Genomic DNA, 18,727 nt, shown 5'->3' with positions numbered 1-18,727 from the left:
GAAGTAAGCTGGACGACCATGCTGGAAGTCAGGATGAAAAACATCACCAGGGCGCAACCCATCATCATAAGAAGCTCTCTGTTCCCTAAGAACCCCAGGGTGATCCTGTGAAAGGGCATTATAAATGATGTTTACTAGAACATCATGACGACGTATTCTCATTGGGCCTTGAAAGCAACCTAACAGATGGTCACCATAGTTATCGATGGTAGAAAGACAGGTACACAAAGGAGAGAGCGGAAACAAAGAAACACCCAACCATTGCTCTAAGTGGTTTGCCTAGTAGGCGTGAAAACTAATACTTTTTTATTCATAAAAATCGATCGCGTAATTGTGACACAGGTTGGGTTTTTGTGTCATATCTCCATGGTCTTTATCTCGATTCTTTCCAAACCACCAAAAGGCACTCCTACGATGGTTACTCTATCTACATAGCAATTTTCAACTCATTCCATGTAGCAGTTTACCCTGTAGGTGTGACAACAAATCGATCTTGTTTTACGCGAATAATCGGTCATAACTCCCGAACCATTCATTGGATTTGCACCAAATGTGATGCTAGAATTAGCCGTTGGACTCTCTCTGTCTGTGTGCCAAAGTTGAAGGCGATCGGAGTACGCGTTCGCGTATTATAGCAATTTTTGCAAGTGCGAAAACATGAGAAAGAAAAAAAATCGAACTTTGGCAGCTCGTATATCGGAAATGGCTTACGCGATTTATTTCAAATATGGTATGTAGACTCCCCTGGCTGGCGGCAAACTCTGTAGCAAATTTGGTTCCAATCGGATAAGGGATCACAGAGATACAAAAATGTAAATATGACGTTTTCTTTCTTCCTGTCAATAATAGGGAGTTTGCGTACGAAGCGCGGGCTTAACAACAGTTTCTAGGTCCTGCCATGTTTGAGGGCAAAATTAGGGCTACAGCTGTTCTCAATGGTTTAGCGAAGTACAGGACATGTTCATTAGGATAGTCACTTGTATAAACTAGGATACTGAGTGTGGCCCCGACTAGACATTGGGTGACCTGCAGTTCGAATCCTGGGGTTGGAGGGATTTTTTTCCTTACTTTGGCCCCTTTTCTGTTACACCTTATTCAGTCAGTATGTCAAGTTACTAAGTCAAGTCACTAGGTCTAAGTCGTTGCAGGTTAGGTAATCCTAAGGCTGCAGCACATGTTGCTGTCAGACCTTCAGTGCTGGTCGCTGTAAAGCACTAATAATAATAATAAAATAATAATGATAGCTGTAGTCAAAATCCCACAAAGCGCTAGCTATAGCTAATTCGTGAGAAATCTACCGAAAATTAATATTACGCTTATATATGTTAAACCTAGTTTTGATATTTATTTATAACCTTATCCTAGCGTCTGGCAGTGATACTCGTTGTGTTTAGCTTGTGGTGGCAAACCAAGAGCATTCGTCACAATTAGTCCCATTGAAATTTGCCTCCAAGTATGGCTGAGTAGCAACAGTTGTCAAGTAATTTTTGTACGCGCATTTTGTATATATACCCACGGTGTGGCGCGCCGGCTTCCACTGAGGTGGAGGTTATGATAATATAGTGGACTGTACCTGGTCACAGCACCAAAATGCTGCGGAACGTTCCTATCCTGGACAGGTCCGACTCGGGATTGGCGGAGTGGAGGAGGATTCGAGCCACGTACAATCTGAACACCTCGTGTTGTACCCACAATCGAAAGTATATAACATACACGTGCAGTACAGACATGCGCACAATATAATAACTAAATAATTAGAGTTCTAAATAGGGAAGTTACTGTTCAGTCGTCACGACATCCTCCGGGGGGGCAGCAAGGATTCTGGCCCAAGTCTTGAACTGTTCAGTTGCCCTTCTCGCTGAAGCTCGTCTCGGATGAGACCCCCCAGTCTCTGAATCTGTCCGTACCACTGGTTGCTCAGGTTGTAACTTGGGTCCTGGAGTAGGCTGCACATTCCCATCAGTATCCTCCTGTCCAGCAGTTACCTCCAAAGGGTAGAGCCTTGTGATAGCCCTGTTAGTTGTCCCATTATTTGTTCTAATTGTTGCTGCTCGCACTAATCCATCTCTTCCAATGATAAGGTCCTCAATCACAGCCATCTTCCAAGTAGCTCGGGGAGCATCATCATGAATGAGCACTACATCACCCTTCTTCACCAGTTGAATGTTATTACCTGAGGACTTGTGATGTTCCCTTAACGAAGTCAAGTATTCATGACGCCATCTTGTTTGAAAGTCCCTGATTATGGCTGCTTGAGTGTTAGCACTCTTCCTCATTGAAGTGGCATTTCCAAATGTGGGATCAGTAAGCTCATCGACATCCACCATCTCATGGGGAAGGCAAGTAATTCTTCTCCCGTGCAGCAAGTGAGCAGGTGTCAGTGGCTCAGGGTCACCCATCTCTGATGACACAAACGTTAGGGGACGATCATTCAAGATGGCCTCAATCTCCACAACAATAGTCTCTAGGGTTTGGAGAGATACATGCCGCCTTCCAAGGACCTTCTTAATGGTGGTTTTTGTGAGCCCCACTAGCCTTTCCCAGAAGCCACCATACCAGGGGGCTCTCTTGGGTATGAACTGCCAAGTGACACCTCTCCTTCCTAACTCCTCCTTAACTTCTGTCTTCTCCATTAGTAAGCGAAGTTCCTCAGCTGCCGACATGTATGTAGAGCCATTGTCAGATATCATCAACTTCGGCAGTGACCTCCGGCCAGCAAATTTGCGGAAGGCCAAAAGGAAAGTTTCAGTAGATAGATCTTGTACAATTTCCAAGTGAACTGCGCGGGTAGTAGCGCAGGTAAAAAGGCACAAATAAACCTTCACTTCTTGTTCAGCTCGTTTCACATATAGTGCTCCGGTAAAATCTACCCCCGTATATGTGAAGGGATGAACATCTTGTGTCCGCAAACAAGGTAGTGGAGGTGGATCTGGTGCTGAATATGGCTGCCCTATCACTCGTAAGCAGGTAACACAGTGGCGTAAAATTGATTTGATATACTGGCGTGCGGCTGGAATCCAGTATGTCTGGCGTAAGGCAGTTAGTGTGGCACCAGTGCCAGCATGGTGCAGTGTCACATGTACATCATGGATAATCAAATAGGAAAACCGATGTCTAGGAGGTATGAGGTAGGGGAACTTGGTTGTTTTACTCACCGGAGCGTTGTGGATGCGTCCACCACAGTGTAGGAATTCATGTTCGTCCAGAAACAGTCTAAGCTGACGAACAAGTAGTAGTCTAGATGTCTTCGGTTGCCTGGCTACAAGCTTCAGATTGGCTATCTCCTTCTTATACACATCCTGCTGTACATCTTTCACCCACTTGAACCTCACTGTAGTGAACTCCATGGCACTGATTGGTCCATAACGTCGGTGGTCTGGTTGAGCTCTTACATTATCTATGAAGCGGAACACATAAGCAGTTACACGTAATAGCTTACTAAGAGTGTTGAAGCGATCTAGCATGATGACACAATGTAAACCAACTGTAGGTGTGATGGGTTCAGCTGGAACAAACTCAGTTGCTACTGCTGCTGCAACAAGAAGGGGGGGTAGAATTGGCTGATCAAAGGATGGCCATCTGTTAGGTGTAGTGAGCCATGCTGGTCCGTGCTGCCATAATGTGGATGACATCAGTGCCTCTGTGGTGATTCCCCTTGTAAGTAAGTCTGCTGGATTCTCCAGGGTGGGGCAGTATTTCCAATCAGCTGTTGGTAGTAGTGACCGAATCTCAGTTATGCGGTGACGAACAAATGTTGGTAGTTGCTTACGACTATTCACCCAGTGTAATACAATTTGGCTGTCCGACCAAACGAAGATAGATGGGTCTTTGAGGGGAATTGCCTTCACCACAAAGTGGGTCAAACGTGTTGCAACCAATGCCGCCATGAGTTCCAAGCGTGGTAATGTGAGTTCTTTCAGGGGTGCCACACGAGATTTAGCCACTATGAACGATACTTCATCACCCTGTGTGAGAAATACTACAGCACCGTAAGCCTTCAGGCTTGCATCAGCAAATGAGTGTAGTACTGGTTGCACGAAAGCTGAAGAAAAGTACCTTCTACTAACAGAAAGTTGAGTGACTGACTTCAAATCAGAGGCAACATCTATCCACTCTTTATGGATCTCTTCATCTAAGGGCTCATCCCAAGCAACCTTACGTATCCACAGCTTCTGCATCAGTATTTTAGCTCTAATAACTACTGGAGCTGCAAGGCCTAGTGGGTCAAATATCTTGGAAAGATCTTGCAAGACTTCTCTTTTAGTCACCAGATGATCATGTGCCAAAATAGTGGGTTTGGCTGCTAGGGAGAGCTTGTCTGTTGTAGTATTCCATCGCAGACCTAGTATGTTGACTGACTGACTGTCATCACTGACGTTGTCTTGAGCTGCAATTGTCATCAACTCAGTACTATTGGATGACCAACTGCGCAAATTCATGTTAGCACTGGACATTATAGCTCTTGCTTCTCTGTAGTAGCTTATGACTGCTTGTTCTGTTGCACCACCAGTTATGACATTGTCTACGTACAGGTTTGATCTCATGTCATCAGAAACGGCTGTGTTTTGCTGCTGAAGATGGTACTGCAAAACAGCATTGAGCATGAAAGGTGAGCTTGTCGCACCAAATGGAACGACATTAAACCGATAAATACAAAACTGGCTGGATACATCAGTAGGATCGGTTAACCAGAAGAAGCGAGTATAGTCTCTATCATCGGGATGTAGACGGACGTGTAAGAACGCCTTCTCTATATCAGTAGACACTCCAAAGCGATGACTCCTGAAACGAACGAGGATAGAGCATATATCACTAACACAGGGTGAACCGATCAACAGACAGTCATTGAGACATGGATATCCAGACGATTGCCGACAGCTGCAATCAAAAACAATCCGTATAGGAGTTGTTGGCGAGTCTTTCTCAACTGCATGGTGTGGGATGTAGTGGATACTGGATTCATTATCTGTTGACTTTACACGTTCAATAAATCCTCTAGCCTCTTGTTCGACAATGATGCTATTGTATACCATTAGTAGGTTTGGTGTTTTAGCCAGCCGTTTAAGCATTTGACGTGTTCTGTTCTGAGCAATAATGAGGTTGTTGGGTAAGGTGGGAGGATTGGGTCGCCAAGGAAACCTGGCAACGTAAGCCCCATCAGGGTCTCTGGTGATACACGAAGAGATGTAGTGTTGAAGCATATCTTCTTCAGCACTGAGATCACTCATTGACACTCCTACAGATTCCAGGTTCCAAAAACGTTCAAGGTCAAAGTCACATTGTTGATTGACTGTTAACATCATGGTGCTGATGTTTGAGTGCTGAGTGTTAGCCAGTTGTACTGGTCCTGAGAGAAGGTAGCCCAGTTTAGAAGCCACTGCAGTAGGTCCTCCTCCTACTCCTCTTACAATGTGATCTCCTACAATGTCCCAGTAGTGGTCCACACCAACTAATAGAGAAATCTCAAATTCGCATTCTGCGGAAAGTGGATGAGCCAACTGGAGGTTCTGTAGGTGTGGTAGGTGAGTCATACTGATGCTAGTAGTGTTCTGTAGTGGCGTAGCGATACGTGGTACAATTATCACTGACAGCGGTATAGCATGTCCATCGTTGGTCAACAAGTTGATCATGGCAACATCCATCTTGCGGTTAAGTTGACAGTTTGCTCCAAAGGAAGAGATGTTGATGTCTTCTTGTTGATAAGGTTGTAGCACTAAGGAGCAGGCCAGATCTTGAGTGATAAATGATCGCTGGGATCCCTCGTCAAATAGCAGGTTGGCTACTGTACTTCTGTTCCCATGTGAGACTGTTGCTATAGCAGTCTTGAGTAAGCATACTCTGTTCAGTGTAGTGCAGGATGGTGGCAAAGTCATGGACAATGAGGTAGTGTCAGTTGTGTTAGAGCTCACAGGATTTGTTGGTGGGAGATTACAGATCTGCGGCTGTGTATTGTTAGCTGGTGGAATGGGATAACCTGAGACTGCACCAGTGTGGTGTTGTCCAACGTGCGTAGGTTGTGAGGAGTGTCCAGTATGTGGCTTAGCATGTTGGCCAGTGGGTTGCGGCTCATAACTGCATAGGCTCGTGTGATGCTTACGCCTACAATTGTGACATCTGTGCTTGGAATTACAGTAGAAGACCTTATGATGACCCAAACAATTGAAGCAGAGCTTTTCTTGACGAACTACAGCTGAGCGTTGCTTTGGGTCCTTGATAACATCACACACAGAAGGGGAGTGTGGGCCTTTGCAGAATGGACACTGCGGTTTACCTCTGGCTCCACCAATAGACTTGTTAGTAGCTGCAGCATGAAACAGTGCAGTCGGTGGCAAGGTAGAATTATGAGCATCTGTCTGTGACGATGATCCTGCCTCAAGAATGTAAATTTCAGTGAGGATGGCTTCTTGCAGTTCATCAATTTTCCACTCTTGTCTCCCATGTGCCCTGGCTAGGTTCTGTTTGATCTTGGGTGGAATTTTCCCAAGAATGATAGTGACAAGCATGCTGCTGTAAGTGTCTTGTGATTTTCCAAGTGAAGCCAGGCTACGGATGTGCCCTTCAATAGTGTCATGAAACTCACGTAGGCTGGCGAGTGTACCACTAGGACTATGGATATCAATTAAAGCTTGCATGTGAGCCTCTATCTGTTTATGTGGTTGACCAAAACGTTCCTTTAACAGGTCAATGGAGTGTTGGTAATTAGCATTAGTCAGTTGGAAGCCTGCAATAACACGAGCTGCTTCTCCTTGTAGTTGGCTTCTGAGATAACTCAACTTCTGTACTCCAGTTAAGGAGGTGCTATTGTGCACAGATGCTTCAAAGGTATCCCAGAATGACTGCCACAGAATGGGATTGCCACTGAATTGTGGTAATTCTAACTTAGGTAGACGGGTAACAGTGCTTGCATGATCTGCCTGACGCTCGGTGGCAGGTGGGGGAGGTGCACGTGGAGAGATTGTTGTGTCTCTTGCAGTGATAGAACTTAGGCGATGGGTTATCTTGGCTTTTGCTCTTGATATCGCAGCGTTGGTCTCTTCAGCTTGCAGTATTTCAGCTTCAATGGCCTCGTCTTCTTCGGTAGCTTCAAGTATCTTAGCGTCTAATGGGGTTATAAGTTCGTGCTTACGTATAAGCTGATCATGGAGATCCCTCAGAGTGGCTGTATTATCTTCGCTGAGGGGTTGTGGGTTCGCTAACACTTCGTCGACGCTCGCCAATATCTTCTTAAGGTGTGTTCTGTATCCTCTCCGTGAACATTGGGCTCGCTTAATGTCCGCCATAATCCGTCTTCTTCAGCTCACAGCACCAAAATGAGGTGGAGGTTATGATAATATAGTGGACTGTACCTGGTCACAGCACCAAAATGCTGCGGAACGTTCCTATCCTGGACAGGTCCGACTCGGGATTGGCGGAGTGGAGGAAGATTCGAGCCACGTACAATCTGAACACCTCGTGTTGTACCCACAATCGAAAGTATATAACATACACGTGCAGTACAGACATGCGCACAATATAATAACTAAATAATTAGAGTTCTAAATAGGGAAGTTACTGTTCAGTCGTCACGACATCCACTATCGTGTGTCTTGATATACACGTATCATCATATATACATATCTAATCCAAATAGCCAAGCTGTAAAAAATGAGTGCGGTCCTCAAAAAGGCTATGGTGAAAAAAGATGTGAAATCCAAGGTGGCGGCCAAGAAATGGTAAGTTAATGGTAAAAATTTCAATAACGACAAAAATCTGGTGAATTTGGTGCCGATTGGTTTTGGCCAAATTCACCTGAATTGTCGTTATTAAAAATTTTTACCATTAACCTACCATCACAGCCATTTCTTGGCTGCCACTTTGGATTTCACATTTTTTTTCCCCATAGCCTTTTTTTGAGGGCCGCACTCTTTTTTTTTACAGCTTGGCTGTTTTGGATTAAATTATTTGTAACAGGAATCATCTGAGTTTTTGTTGTGATTGCAGAGGTCCTTCCTGTAATGTTCTTTGCTTCTAACATAGTGTAACAGGCTGAAGCAAGGCATAATAACTACTTTGCTATTTTAGTAATTAAGCCCATCATGTCAGCCGAAAACAATAGTTTCGCACTAATTTTACAACGCTTAAGCTTCGTGCCTGTGCACATATTACATTATAACAGAATTGGTTCCAATAATAGTAGAGAATGCATTAGCATCCTCTACTACCTAAGGAATTAAAAGTTCTCACAATTCTAGTAGTCCAAAGTTAGGTTCAACTTTAGCAAGTTAATCCAGTTAGGGCTTGGGTGCAGCCATATTCCTTAACGTAGGCTATAGAGATCACTATAATATTATCTTGCATTTTACTATACAGGGTTCTGGAGCTGGCATTGGGCAGTAGTAGTACAATGGTTAGGGCTCTGATGTACTACGAAAAATGATGGTATGGAGCTTTAAAATCTCTACCATTTTTCGTTTTTAAAAGTTTAGGTACTTTGATATGGAGTTAGTGTGGTGGAGAGAAAGACTGGATGAGGATTATTGATATTAATGTCACCAAAGGAGATTCCTGTCCCAATGAATGGAGTAAGATTACTAGTCCTGTTCTGGCTTGAGGGCTCCTAGTGATGCTGCTGGATGTTATTCTGCTCAATTCTCAACTCAATGAGTTCCTTGCAGTAGAGTATGTGGAATGGTGATAGGTTACCAGAAGGGTACCACTGATGGGTTTCGAGTTCTTACATATTGTAGTAGATCTATTGATAGTCCATATGTTGATGGAGTTTCTAGCAACTTATGGCAGTCCCAGAAAACACATCTGGACTTATGGAATAGGTTATAAAGTTTTCCATGTGCAGAGTCTACTTGTGCTCCGCCACCATTGTTTGTCCATGAGAACTATTACTGTGAGTCTGGGTCATTAAATGGTCCCTCTAGTAGTGCAATTTTAATTGACTGATGACCTTGTATAGGATGTCCTAATGAAAACATTTTAGAACCTAACCTGCCATGGTTTTATCATCAAATGCCACTATTCAGTGATGAGAATCTTAAAGCTAGGATTTGTCATGATCAGGGTTTTCCAGATGAAGTGTCCTAGTCAAGGAAATCTAATTGTATATTCTGTAGCTGTTGTGATAACTACATTAACTGACTTAAAAGTTTAGTTAGTGTCTTTATTCTTTCTATGTTTGTATGCTAAGGGCATGTATGTTACAGTCATTATGATTTGCTCTTCTGATACATATTTTGGGGTGAATACACTGCTTGAAGTATCTTAGTTTACTACAGTGGTATATCCCCAGTACATGGAACAGTTAATTGTTTGTTATTTTAGTAGTTTTTCAGTAAACCTGCATTCACTGATGTTTTACTAAGAGTTTAAAACTTAGTAAAATAATTGTGTTCCATATACTTAAGTTTACTGACACTTTACTATCAGTATATCTACAGTAAGGCATCTTAACAAATTAGTAAACTAAGAACCTTCAAGCAGTGATATATGACGGTAGTGGGAATGGAGAAGGATGAAATATATATACATACATACGTGTAGCTTTATATTTGCTGACAATGTAGCTTTTAGCACATTATCAGGGGCGAATCCAGACTTTTAAAAAGGGGGGTTCCACTTTGGAATTGCAACTTCAACCTAGCTGTAACTTGAAGACCAAAAAAAAAGTCACCACCTGCTGACAATAGCTGCCCCCCACCACAGATGCTCTCACCAACTATATTTCCTTCTTTATAACTAGATACATAGCTTGCTACAGTGCTCTTAAAAAGACTACCGTGACTGCTCTATTAGAGTATCTCGATTTGACTGCTCTATTAGAGTAAGAGAGGCTTTTTCAAAAGGGGGGTTCCATGGAACCCATTGAACCCCCCTGGATCCGCCCCTGATTATAGTGTATGCTACACTACTCTAAGTTTGAAAATGGCTCCATAATTTGGTATCACTTTGACCAGCTGCATAATAAAGTCACAGGTACACTCTTTCACCTGAGAAATCTACCACAACAGAAAACCCAATGGCATCTGATGAGAGTGATGACTACTTATCCATGTGTGTCCTTTCTCCAGACCAAAATAGTCCCAATGTATCAACAGACAATCACAGAGAACAGAGTACTCCCTAGGGGCGGATCTAGGATATATAAAAGGGGGGGGGCTAACTCAAGGTACTAATCTCTTGGGTAGAGGTGTGCAAAGCACACTTCCCAGTATGCTTCTCATGCTGGAACTAGGGGGGTCTGGGGGCATGCCCCCCCAGGAAAATTTTGAAAAATAGATGCTAAAATACTGCAATTTGGAGACATTTTCACATAAAATTCATATCTAGATATTTTATATACTGCCTTTAGATTATAGGTATGGCTCTCTGAAGCATACAGACAACCAAGTACATGATGCACCCCTCTCACAATTGCACAACACTGAATAGTTGCATGTTAGAATAATAATGTTGAACGTGGAAAATTTTGAAATTTGAACAATACAAGATTGAATCTGAGAGCATTTTCAATGGAAATTGTGTACCTGAATTAAGTATTGCCATACATATTAACTACACAAGTAAATGCATGAATGAAGCCCTTTAAACAGACTAATGCACTTATAAGTGCAGGCAGATTTGGAAAAATTCCATAACAGAACCAACTACATGTTTCCAGTGAATGTTCTATTAGAGTAATTAGCTGACTGCTCTATTAGAGTATCTCGATCTTGTACACCTCCAATGTTGATCCGAGTCCTTGATGCATAAACTTTAGCATAAATCCACTGATAATACCTTGGAAAGATGTTTATTAGGTGGTTTTATGAGTATTTGTATAATTAGTGATCATATAATTATGCTAAGTCATTATAATACTCAGCATATTGATCAAGTAAAGCCTAAATATGAAGGGGGGGGGGGGCTTCAGCCCCCAAAGCCCCCCCCCCCCCTGGATCCGCCCCTGCTCCCTCTTCTGAACTGGTTCTTTCTAGGAGAAATCCCACACGTAACTGTGGACCTCCAGACAGACTAAGGTTTTAAGGAAGGAGGAAGTGCAGTAACAGACTAGTTATTATGTAATATGTAATTGATTGTAACAATGAGTAGGTACGGGATGTATGAGGTGTGTGTAATAGGCTTTGAGTTTTGAACTGTTGTACTCACTGATGTGTGTGATTGTTGAAATTATTAAAGTGATCCAATTCCATCACAACAAATGACAGCCAAGAGATGGCGGCAATGATATTAATGCTAATAAATTTTAATATTCGATGTTATTGAAATTTATTAGTATTAACGTCATATTTCTCAAGGTAAAATTTTGTGCTGCTGTACCCATCCATGTGTGAATGTGTACATGCATGAGTTGTTAATTAACATACACTTACACGGCATTATTTTGTTAGTTTTGCAGCCTTCAGTTCAATATAGTTAAGCACACTACAAGTATAAATACAAGCATAGCGATGAACATACAAAATAATTCACTACAATGTCTTCATTGTTAAAGACATTGTTACTTTCACAAGCGGAAAAACTTGTGCGGCTTTGAGCAGCAGATTACATTATAATCAATATTTGAATCTCAACCAGTAATAAACTGCAATGCTGGTGCTAAATATCAAGTAATCCAATTCCAACAAACTTTTGGCTCTATTAATTCATGTAACTTATGTTTGCAGTAATCATAATTGTCCAGACTTAATAAAATATAGCTATGTAATATTCACTATTTTATACACTGTACATGATGTTAACCTTTATATATGTACTCAATAAATGTTGAATGTACACTGTAGTATTTTTTTTAAGTTTGGTAACATACGTGTGAAAAGTAATGTTGCTATTATTAATGACTAAAATAATGTGCATAAATGTGTACTTATAATGGAAGTGGAATATTCTGTGCGTACTCTGGTAGCGTATCACTTACTTTTGATTCACCATATTGGCATGGATCTCGTGGTAATAGATACATCACAAGCACCCGAAATGCAATAAAGTGGATGAGAACCATCATATGTTCTTTCTGTTTCCTATTTAGAGCAATTCCACCTTTGTAATTCTTTATTGATAGATAACATCGACAAATAATTATTTCTCGTATGGATGTTGCTATTTGAGAAAGTACATGATATATGTTGTCATTAGGTAATACATCATGGCTCCTCTTAACCCTTGTAATTACACTCCTCACTATATCTCGACAAAACTCTATATAATTGCCATACTTAAGATTAAACCTGCCATCGCTGTCAACATCAGGAAGGTCATAGTCTTCAAGAATACACCAAACAACTCCAAGGTAAGTTACATGATAAAATATGTTAACAACTCTGTCATTTTCAGGAAATTGTGGCACTGCATCTGGTTGTGCAAGTTGGGTTAGAGGTATAACTAATACACAATCTTCATAGATTCTGAGCCTCTCTTGTGCAAAAGTCTCAGGTTTTAATAATTTTCTACTGTTTTGCATTTTTTGTATAGTATTGTGTATAGTAGTGATATGGTTTCTCCTTATATTTTCACTTTGTAGTGCCATATAATGACCCTGGTCACTGATAATCTTACAGAGTTCTCCATTGCGTGCATTAGTTAACCATGATAACCATGTCATATTTTGACGTGTGAAGTAATGGTACAGCGATTTTTCTAGTGCTCGTACCCTATGGCTTGGAGTGCCTACAATGTCTTCAATATAAATGCGAAGTATTTTACACATTTCTGTTAGTACCAGTTCTAGAAATATTGGGTTGTTTGGGAGCCTATCAATTATGCCATATGTGGGTTTCTTAATACCAGTAAATAGAGGCATCATGTCCACAGGATATAACTCACTTAAAAGCAAGAGAAATATTATGACCAAATCACTGACAAATTGATGTAAATGTTTGTTATAATTCCTGTCTCTTCTTTTTTGCTTCCTGCTACAGAAGATCTCCAACCAACGTGTACAGCGTAAAAGAAACATAAGTATAACTCTGAGGTCAGGATTCTGATCTGGTAGCAGTTGTAACAGATCTAGTAGATTTTTGGTAATTTTTTTGTGTTGTTTGGTATAGTTCATTAAGTCTCTACTATACTCTGGATTTGTGAATCGTACAGTGATGTGTGTGGGGAATTCAACATTTTTTGGCAGGAAATTCCATCTATGGTAAAATGTTTGGATCACCACATTAGCATCATCTCTCCTTAAGCTCTGCTGTGGGAGTAAAGGTAGCATAAATAAATCATAGTCATGAAATCGATGATCACTTGGAAAGGAATGTGTGTCATTAATTAGATAACTTGTTGTCATGATCTCAACTTGATAGCCACTATCGTTGCGAGGTATCATGTCAAATTCTCTCATTTTGTCTTTCACACTGTCTTGTATGTAACGGATGTACTTTTTATCCATAATCACTTTTTATGTCATGTATGCTGGCAAGAGCAAGTGTGTCATACTAGTTTATGAATTTAGATTCAGGGGATGTGTACAGCTGCCCAGTTGCTACAATACCTTATCCTTCCTCGAATACTATATGGGAGAATAATATGGCATTACATGGAACATGATAGTTTATCATTGCATCTTTTGCATTTATTATTATTATTTTTTTTTTATTGGACAACTATCCCTCTATTTCCTGAAGTTGTTTGTCCATATCTTTGTGAGCAAAATTAAATGCAACCAGATCTAATAAGTTTGGGAGGGCTATTCATCCAGTTGCATACATGTAGGTAATTAACAAAGATTGTCAAAATGAAGGGAAAATGCAAAATTTCCAGGATTCAAACCCTGAACCAAAGGTCAGTGTGATACCAGCTGTGATACTGCCACATCCCTTACTATTCTATCTTATAAATGTGATTCATTAAGTAACCTGTTAAAGAAGAATCTATATACCCAGGTGACTAAAACTAACTTGATACTTGAGTGACAAATACCCACTACAAAAATTTTTAGTAGGGTTTTGGCTGGGTAGTTCTAAGATTTGCTTAGGAATCAAAAGTGAAAGTCACTCAACAAGTGTCTGGCTCTAAGGAGTCTGGGGGAATGTCTCCACAAGGAAATTTTGATTCTGTATGAGAATGAATTTGGTAATAATCTAGCATTATGAATTACGCATGTTGAAAGAAAGTAATTATTTACACATGTTCAGTCTCTTGAAGTATCAATCATACAGTATGGTAGTACTGCATATGTGACCGAATTTTGGAAAATCACCCTTATGGTCGCGCCTGAAACAATTAGAATTTTTGAAACTAGCATGGTGCTGTTAATAGAAGAAAACAGTTTTCAAATATTTCTAAAAAAATTCTTGTAATTCAGGTTATCTATGGTTTATTCTACCCTTAATTGGATAGGAATTTAACTTATAATGCTGTGTTTCAGAACTAAATATTTAATGTGTCAAATGCACCCATAAGGGTGATTTTCCAAAATTCGGTCACATATTAGGGATAATGAAAGTTTGGGCTTTTCTGACCAAAAATATCACCCTAAAACCAGCCTTACAATACCTTCATGGTGCCTTGGCAGTATTGGCTAGGTATAACCAAGCCCAAAAGTGCCTTCAATACACTTCTTAAAGTTGCTACAAAATTAAAATATATATATATATATTTAGTGGGATTTTCTATTGCCTGACTGACTGGCTGGCTGACTGACCAACTAATGCCTTCCTTTTATGGTGAATGATCTTAGAGTTGTATAGTGCTTGACATTTGGAACAGTAATAAATTCAATTTGTATAGTAACAGGAAATAAATTACAAGCATTTAGATAATCGATCATAACTTGTTATTGAAGCACACTATGAAGATGGGACGTGGCTCAATCTGTGCACCATGAACTGGCATTTCAATCAAGGTATAGTGGTTTCCCTGTACTCCCCCATGTTGACAAAGAAGAAGGCCATTCCAACTAAGAAATGATGATGGTGAATGTTGTTTTGACTGCGTCATAAATAAACACCCATAACACACATATCCATTGCTGTGCGATAGATTTTCTTACTCTCTATAACAGACTAATCCAGAGGTGTATAGGATTTATTGATTCAAGCTTAATTTGGTGCATACAAATTTGATTAAAGTGTGCGTAATTTTTCATGCAGCATGTGTTTTTTTATCCAGTGTATAATGCAGCTTTATGATAAAATAGAATTTTGCAAAAAAAGCTTGTTTTCACTCAGCGGGTCACATATCAAAATACTCACTACAGAATAAGGTTATTGTTTACACAACAGCAACCACAAAGCCATTATACACCTTTATTAAAAGTGCAATAATTAGCCTGTGCAAAGCACATAAAATTTCACAATTTGTCAGTCTAGTACTGTTTACAATAACTCAGTAAACATCACAATCGTGTTGACAGTTGAAGCAATTATCTCCAAGTCTGGTTTTCAGGTGTTTCAGCAAGTGCGCATGCGCATATAGATGTGTTTAATGAAGAGATGTGGTCATAAAACTGCACTGCATGCACAAATTACCAGCCATTTTTGTAGCAGGGCAAAAGAAATATGAAACTTATCAATCAGCACCAATAAAATTGGGTAATTTGAAGAATAAAATCAGTAATAAGCTCAGGCATGGTGAAATAAGTTACCTTTCAGATGTTTTTAGGAGGTAATTTAAATTTTGAGTTCACAAACTAGCTGTACAGAAAAGTCACCCCGTCATTCTTTTTCAGCAAATCCTGAGTACTGAATAAGTATGACTACAAGGTTTGTATTTTGGGTAGTGATTACTTGATGCAATATTGCAGTGCTCAGAAACACTTCAAAATTGGTTGTCCTACATTGATTTTCCTGATCTTTTTGCTCTACACAAATCCAAATTACATTACACAAAATGATGTAATATTGTGTCACGGCTTCTTGTTAAACCCTTGTATATGCACGAGGCCACTGAGTACAAAAGTATAGTCTCGTGCCCAGCTGGGCTTGTGCTAATGCACAAACACCATCTGGTTAAGCTGGCTGACTTACTGTTGTCTACATATACGTTCCACTTTATCACAACTGGATATAGTATTTCACTTGTGCTAATGATTGTGGTCCTAATGTTCACCATCAGAGTCATTCACATACAGAGTGATTTTGAGGATGACAACTGGCCCACCACACTCAATATTCATATACTAACACTGTCACATGTGTCACTAGCATAGTCCTGGGTGTCAACTCTATAGTTCACTGAATTGTGTAGTTGATGTCTAGCTAATATGCCTAATATAAGATGATGATCCATGGCTAAGGCAATGTCTGGTCCCTGTTGCAGTGCAGACTGTGAAAACCCTGAGTACCAGAAATCAGGCTATATTGAAAAGAATTTAGTTTGTTCACAATATGTATACATCTCTTTAGGATCATACTTTGGTATGCAGTGTTTAATAATATTTAAACACTCTCCCTGTTCTAGCAGCAATAACAGATACAAAATACTTCTTCAAGTAGCTAGATACAGGTGGTTTCATAGTACCAAATACACTTTTGTTTAATACACACAAGACTATTAGTGATAGTGATATTTACTCTAACAATCAAGGCATAAAGGTTAACTTTTTTGAATACAAAGTGCATGCCTTTTGTGTTAGTACGAATAATTGTAATTATCATATGGCTACCTTATTCAATTTATTGCAAATAAAAGTACTAGCCCTAACTACATGTGCATGGGTAACCAGCAAAGCAGTTCTCTAGGGAATATACAACTAGAGTTTAAGTTAGCTTCAAGAGAAGTGGTTTCTTCTCAATGATATAATGTACAAAAACAAAATGTTAGGATTTTGATCTGCTTCATGAAGATGATGAGAATGGTAAGAATGCATATGCAGATGAGTTTCCTGGGCCCAGAAGCGCGATCCGGCATTGACTGGCCAATCAGACTATTATGGAACATCTCAATAGCAATAATATTATAATTCATAACCAGCATGGATTTAGATCTGGCCACTCATGCCAAACACAACTTGTTTCACTGGTTGAGGATATCACATATATATGCTCTAGACAATCATCTTCAGGTTGATTTAATATTGTTAGATTTTGTTAAGGCTTTTGATAGAGTGCCTCATAAAAGATTCATGCAAAAACTTTCATCTTATGGAATTGATAGCTGTACATATCAATGGATAGAAACATGGCTGACTCAGAGAACACAATATGTAGCAATGGACGGTGAGTGTTCTCTGCCTGCTTCTGTCTTGTCTGGTGTCCCACAGGGAACAGTTTTAAGACCATTGATGTTTCTTATAGAGACCCGCCGATTATGCTCATAATTTTACCTATTATGCTATGCTGCACTGCTCAAAAATTTACCTATTATGCTTAAATTTATGCTCAATACTTACCTTATATGCTCAAATTATGCCCAATTATTTATGCCTCAGTTCTCATGCTCTGCTAATAATTTCCAGTTTATGGATAAAGTATAGTGGACAAACTTACTTGCGTATCACAGAAAAGATCGATATACTCTAATAGAACAGTCAACTATGTGATTGTTCTATTAGAGTTACTGACTGTTCTATTAGAGTATATCGATCTTTCTGTGATATCTATTTTTATAAGCAAGAATTCATACTGTTATAAAATATTCTACCTATTATGGTAGCATTATGCTCATTGCTATCAGGCACCTATTATGCTCATAATTATGCCAGCATAATCGGCGGGTCCCTAGTTTCTTATTATATTAATGACATCTCAGAACAAGTATCATCTCCATTACATCTATTTGTTGACGACTGTTTACTATATAGGGTAATCCACACTGAAACTGATGCATAACAACTACAATCGGATATAGACTGTTTATTTCGATGGGCTGAAATCTGGCAAATGTCTTTCAACATTACTAAATGTGTAGTCATGAAATGCAGCAAGTCACCATCTATCATCTCCTTTATCTATTCACTTAATGGGCATGTGTTAGACACAAAAACCGAACACACTTACCTGGGGATCATCTTACACAACAGTATGTCATGGGCTTCTCATATAAATAGCATTGTTAATAAAGCTTCCAGGACACTAATTTTTAAAGCGAATCTTATCAAACTGTTCTCAAAAAGTCAAAGAATCTGCATATTTTACAATTGTTTGTCCCATTTTAAAATACGCATTTGTTGTTTGGGACCCTTACCAGCAAGTATATATACTCATTGAAAAAAAAAACAGAGGAGAAGTGCAAGATAGGTATGTAACAACTATAGCACATATAGTAGTGTAACTACTGTGATAGATTCTCTAAATTGGGTCACTCTAAGAGAATGCCGTAAGATTGCTAGATTATCCTTCTTCCATGATATTGTACACAAAGCTAGTGTAGTAAATACAGGGGCGGCAGAGAAGGGGGGCAAGAGGGGCTGCAGCCCCTGTGAAAAAATTATGGAGGGGCTTAGCCCCTCTAAAATTATTTAATAACATTATTCGAGATACTCTAATAGAGCAGTCAAGATCGAGATACTCTAATAGAAGCAGTCACAGTATTCTTTGAGGAGCAGTGTAGCAAGCTACATATGTAGTTATAGATAAGGAGATATGGTCTATTTGGTAGGGGGCAACTATTACCAGCAGGTGGCCAGCAGGTAATGACCTTTTGTTTTTGTTTTTTTTGGTCTTCGACTTACCATGGCATCATCAAGCTAAACCCCAAGCACCCCCTAAATATAGGTGTCTCGGCTGCCTCTGAGTAAATATACCACCACATTTTCTGAGGACAACTAGACACACTCGCCACCACCATCCACTTCACTTTATTC

At 39.9% G+C, this 18,727-nt stretch overlaps 1 protein-coding gene across 9 annotated transcripts in view; it reads right to left on the bottom strand.

Annotated features, from left to right (window-relative positions):
• Nucleotides 1–18,727, bottom strand: part of LOC136252097 (E3 ubiquitin-protein ligase RNF12-B-like) — a 48,461-nt gene that overhangs the window by 26,152 nt on the left and 3,582 nt on the right. For 4 of the 9 annotated variants that reach the window (XR_010699352.1, XR_010699353.1, XM_066044464.1 and 1 more), the window contains exon 2: nt 11,906–13,492. Coding sequence is in view for 5 of the 9 variants with exons in the window: in XM_066044464.1 (XP_065900536.1) it covers nt 11,906–13,372 (1,467 nt within the window). In the remaining 4 variants the exon portion in view is untranslated. Of the gene's footprint in view, nt 1–10,944; nt 11,002–11,360; nt 11,413–11,905; nt 13,493–18,727 lie in introns of those variants that run through there. The other 5 variants (XM_066044469.1, XM_066044471.1, XM_066044465.1 and 2 more) reach the window with 3 other exon arrangements.

The sequence above is a fragment of the Dysidea avara genome, chromosome 4 (assembly GCF_963678975.1).
Source record: "Dysidea avara chromosome 4, odDysAvar1.4, whole genome shotgun sequence".
Classification (NCBI taxonomy): domain Eukaryota; kingdom Metazoa; phylum Porifera; class Demospongiae; order Dictyoceratida; family Dysideidae; genus Dysidea; species Dysidea avara.
The sequence above is the reverse complement of the archived record's forward strand: the minus strand, read 5'-3'. Positions and strand labels throughout refer to the sequence as shown.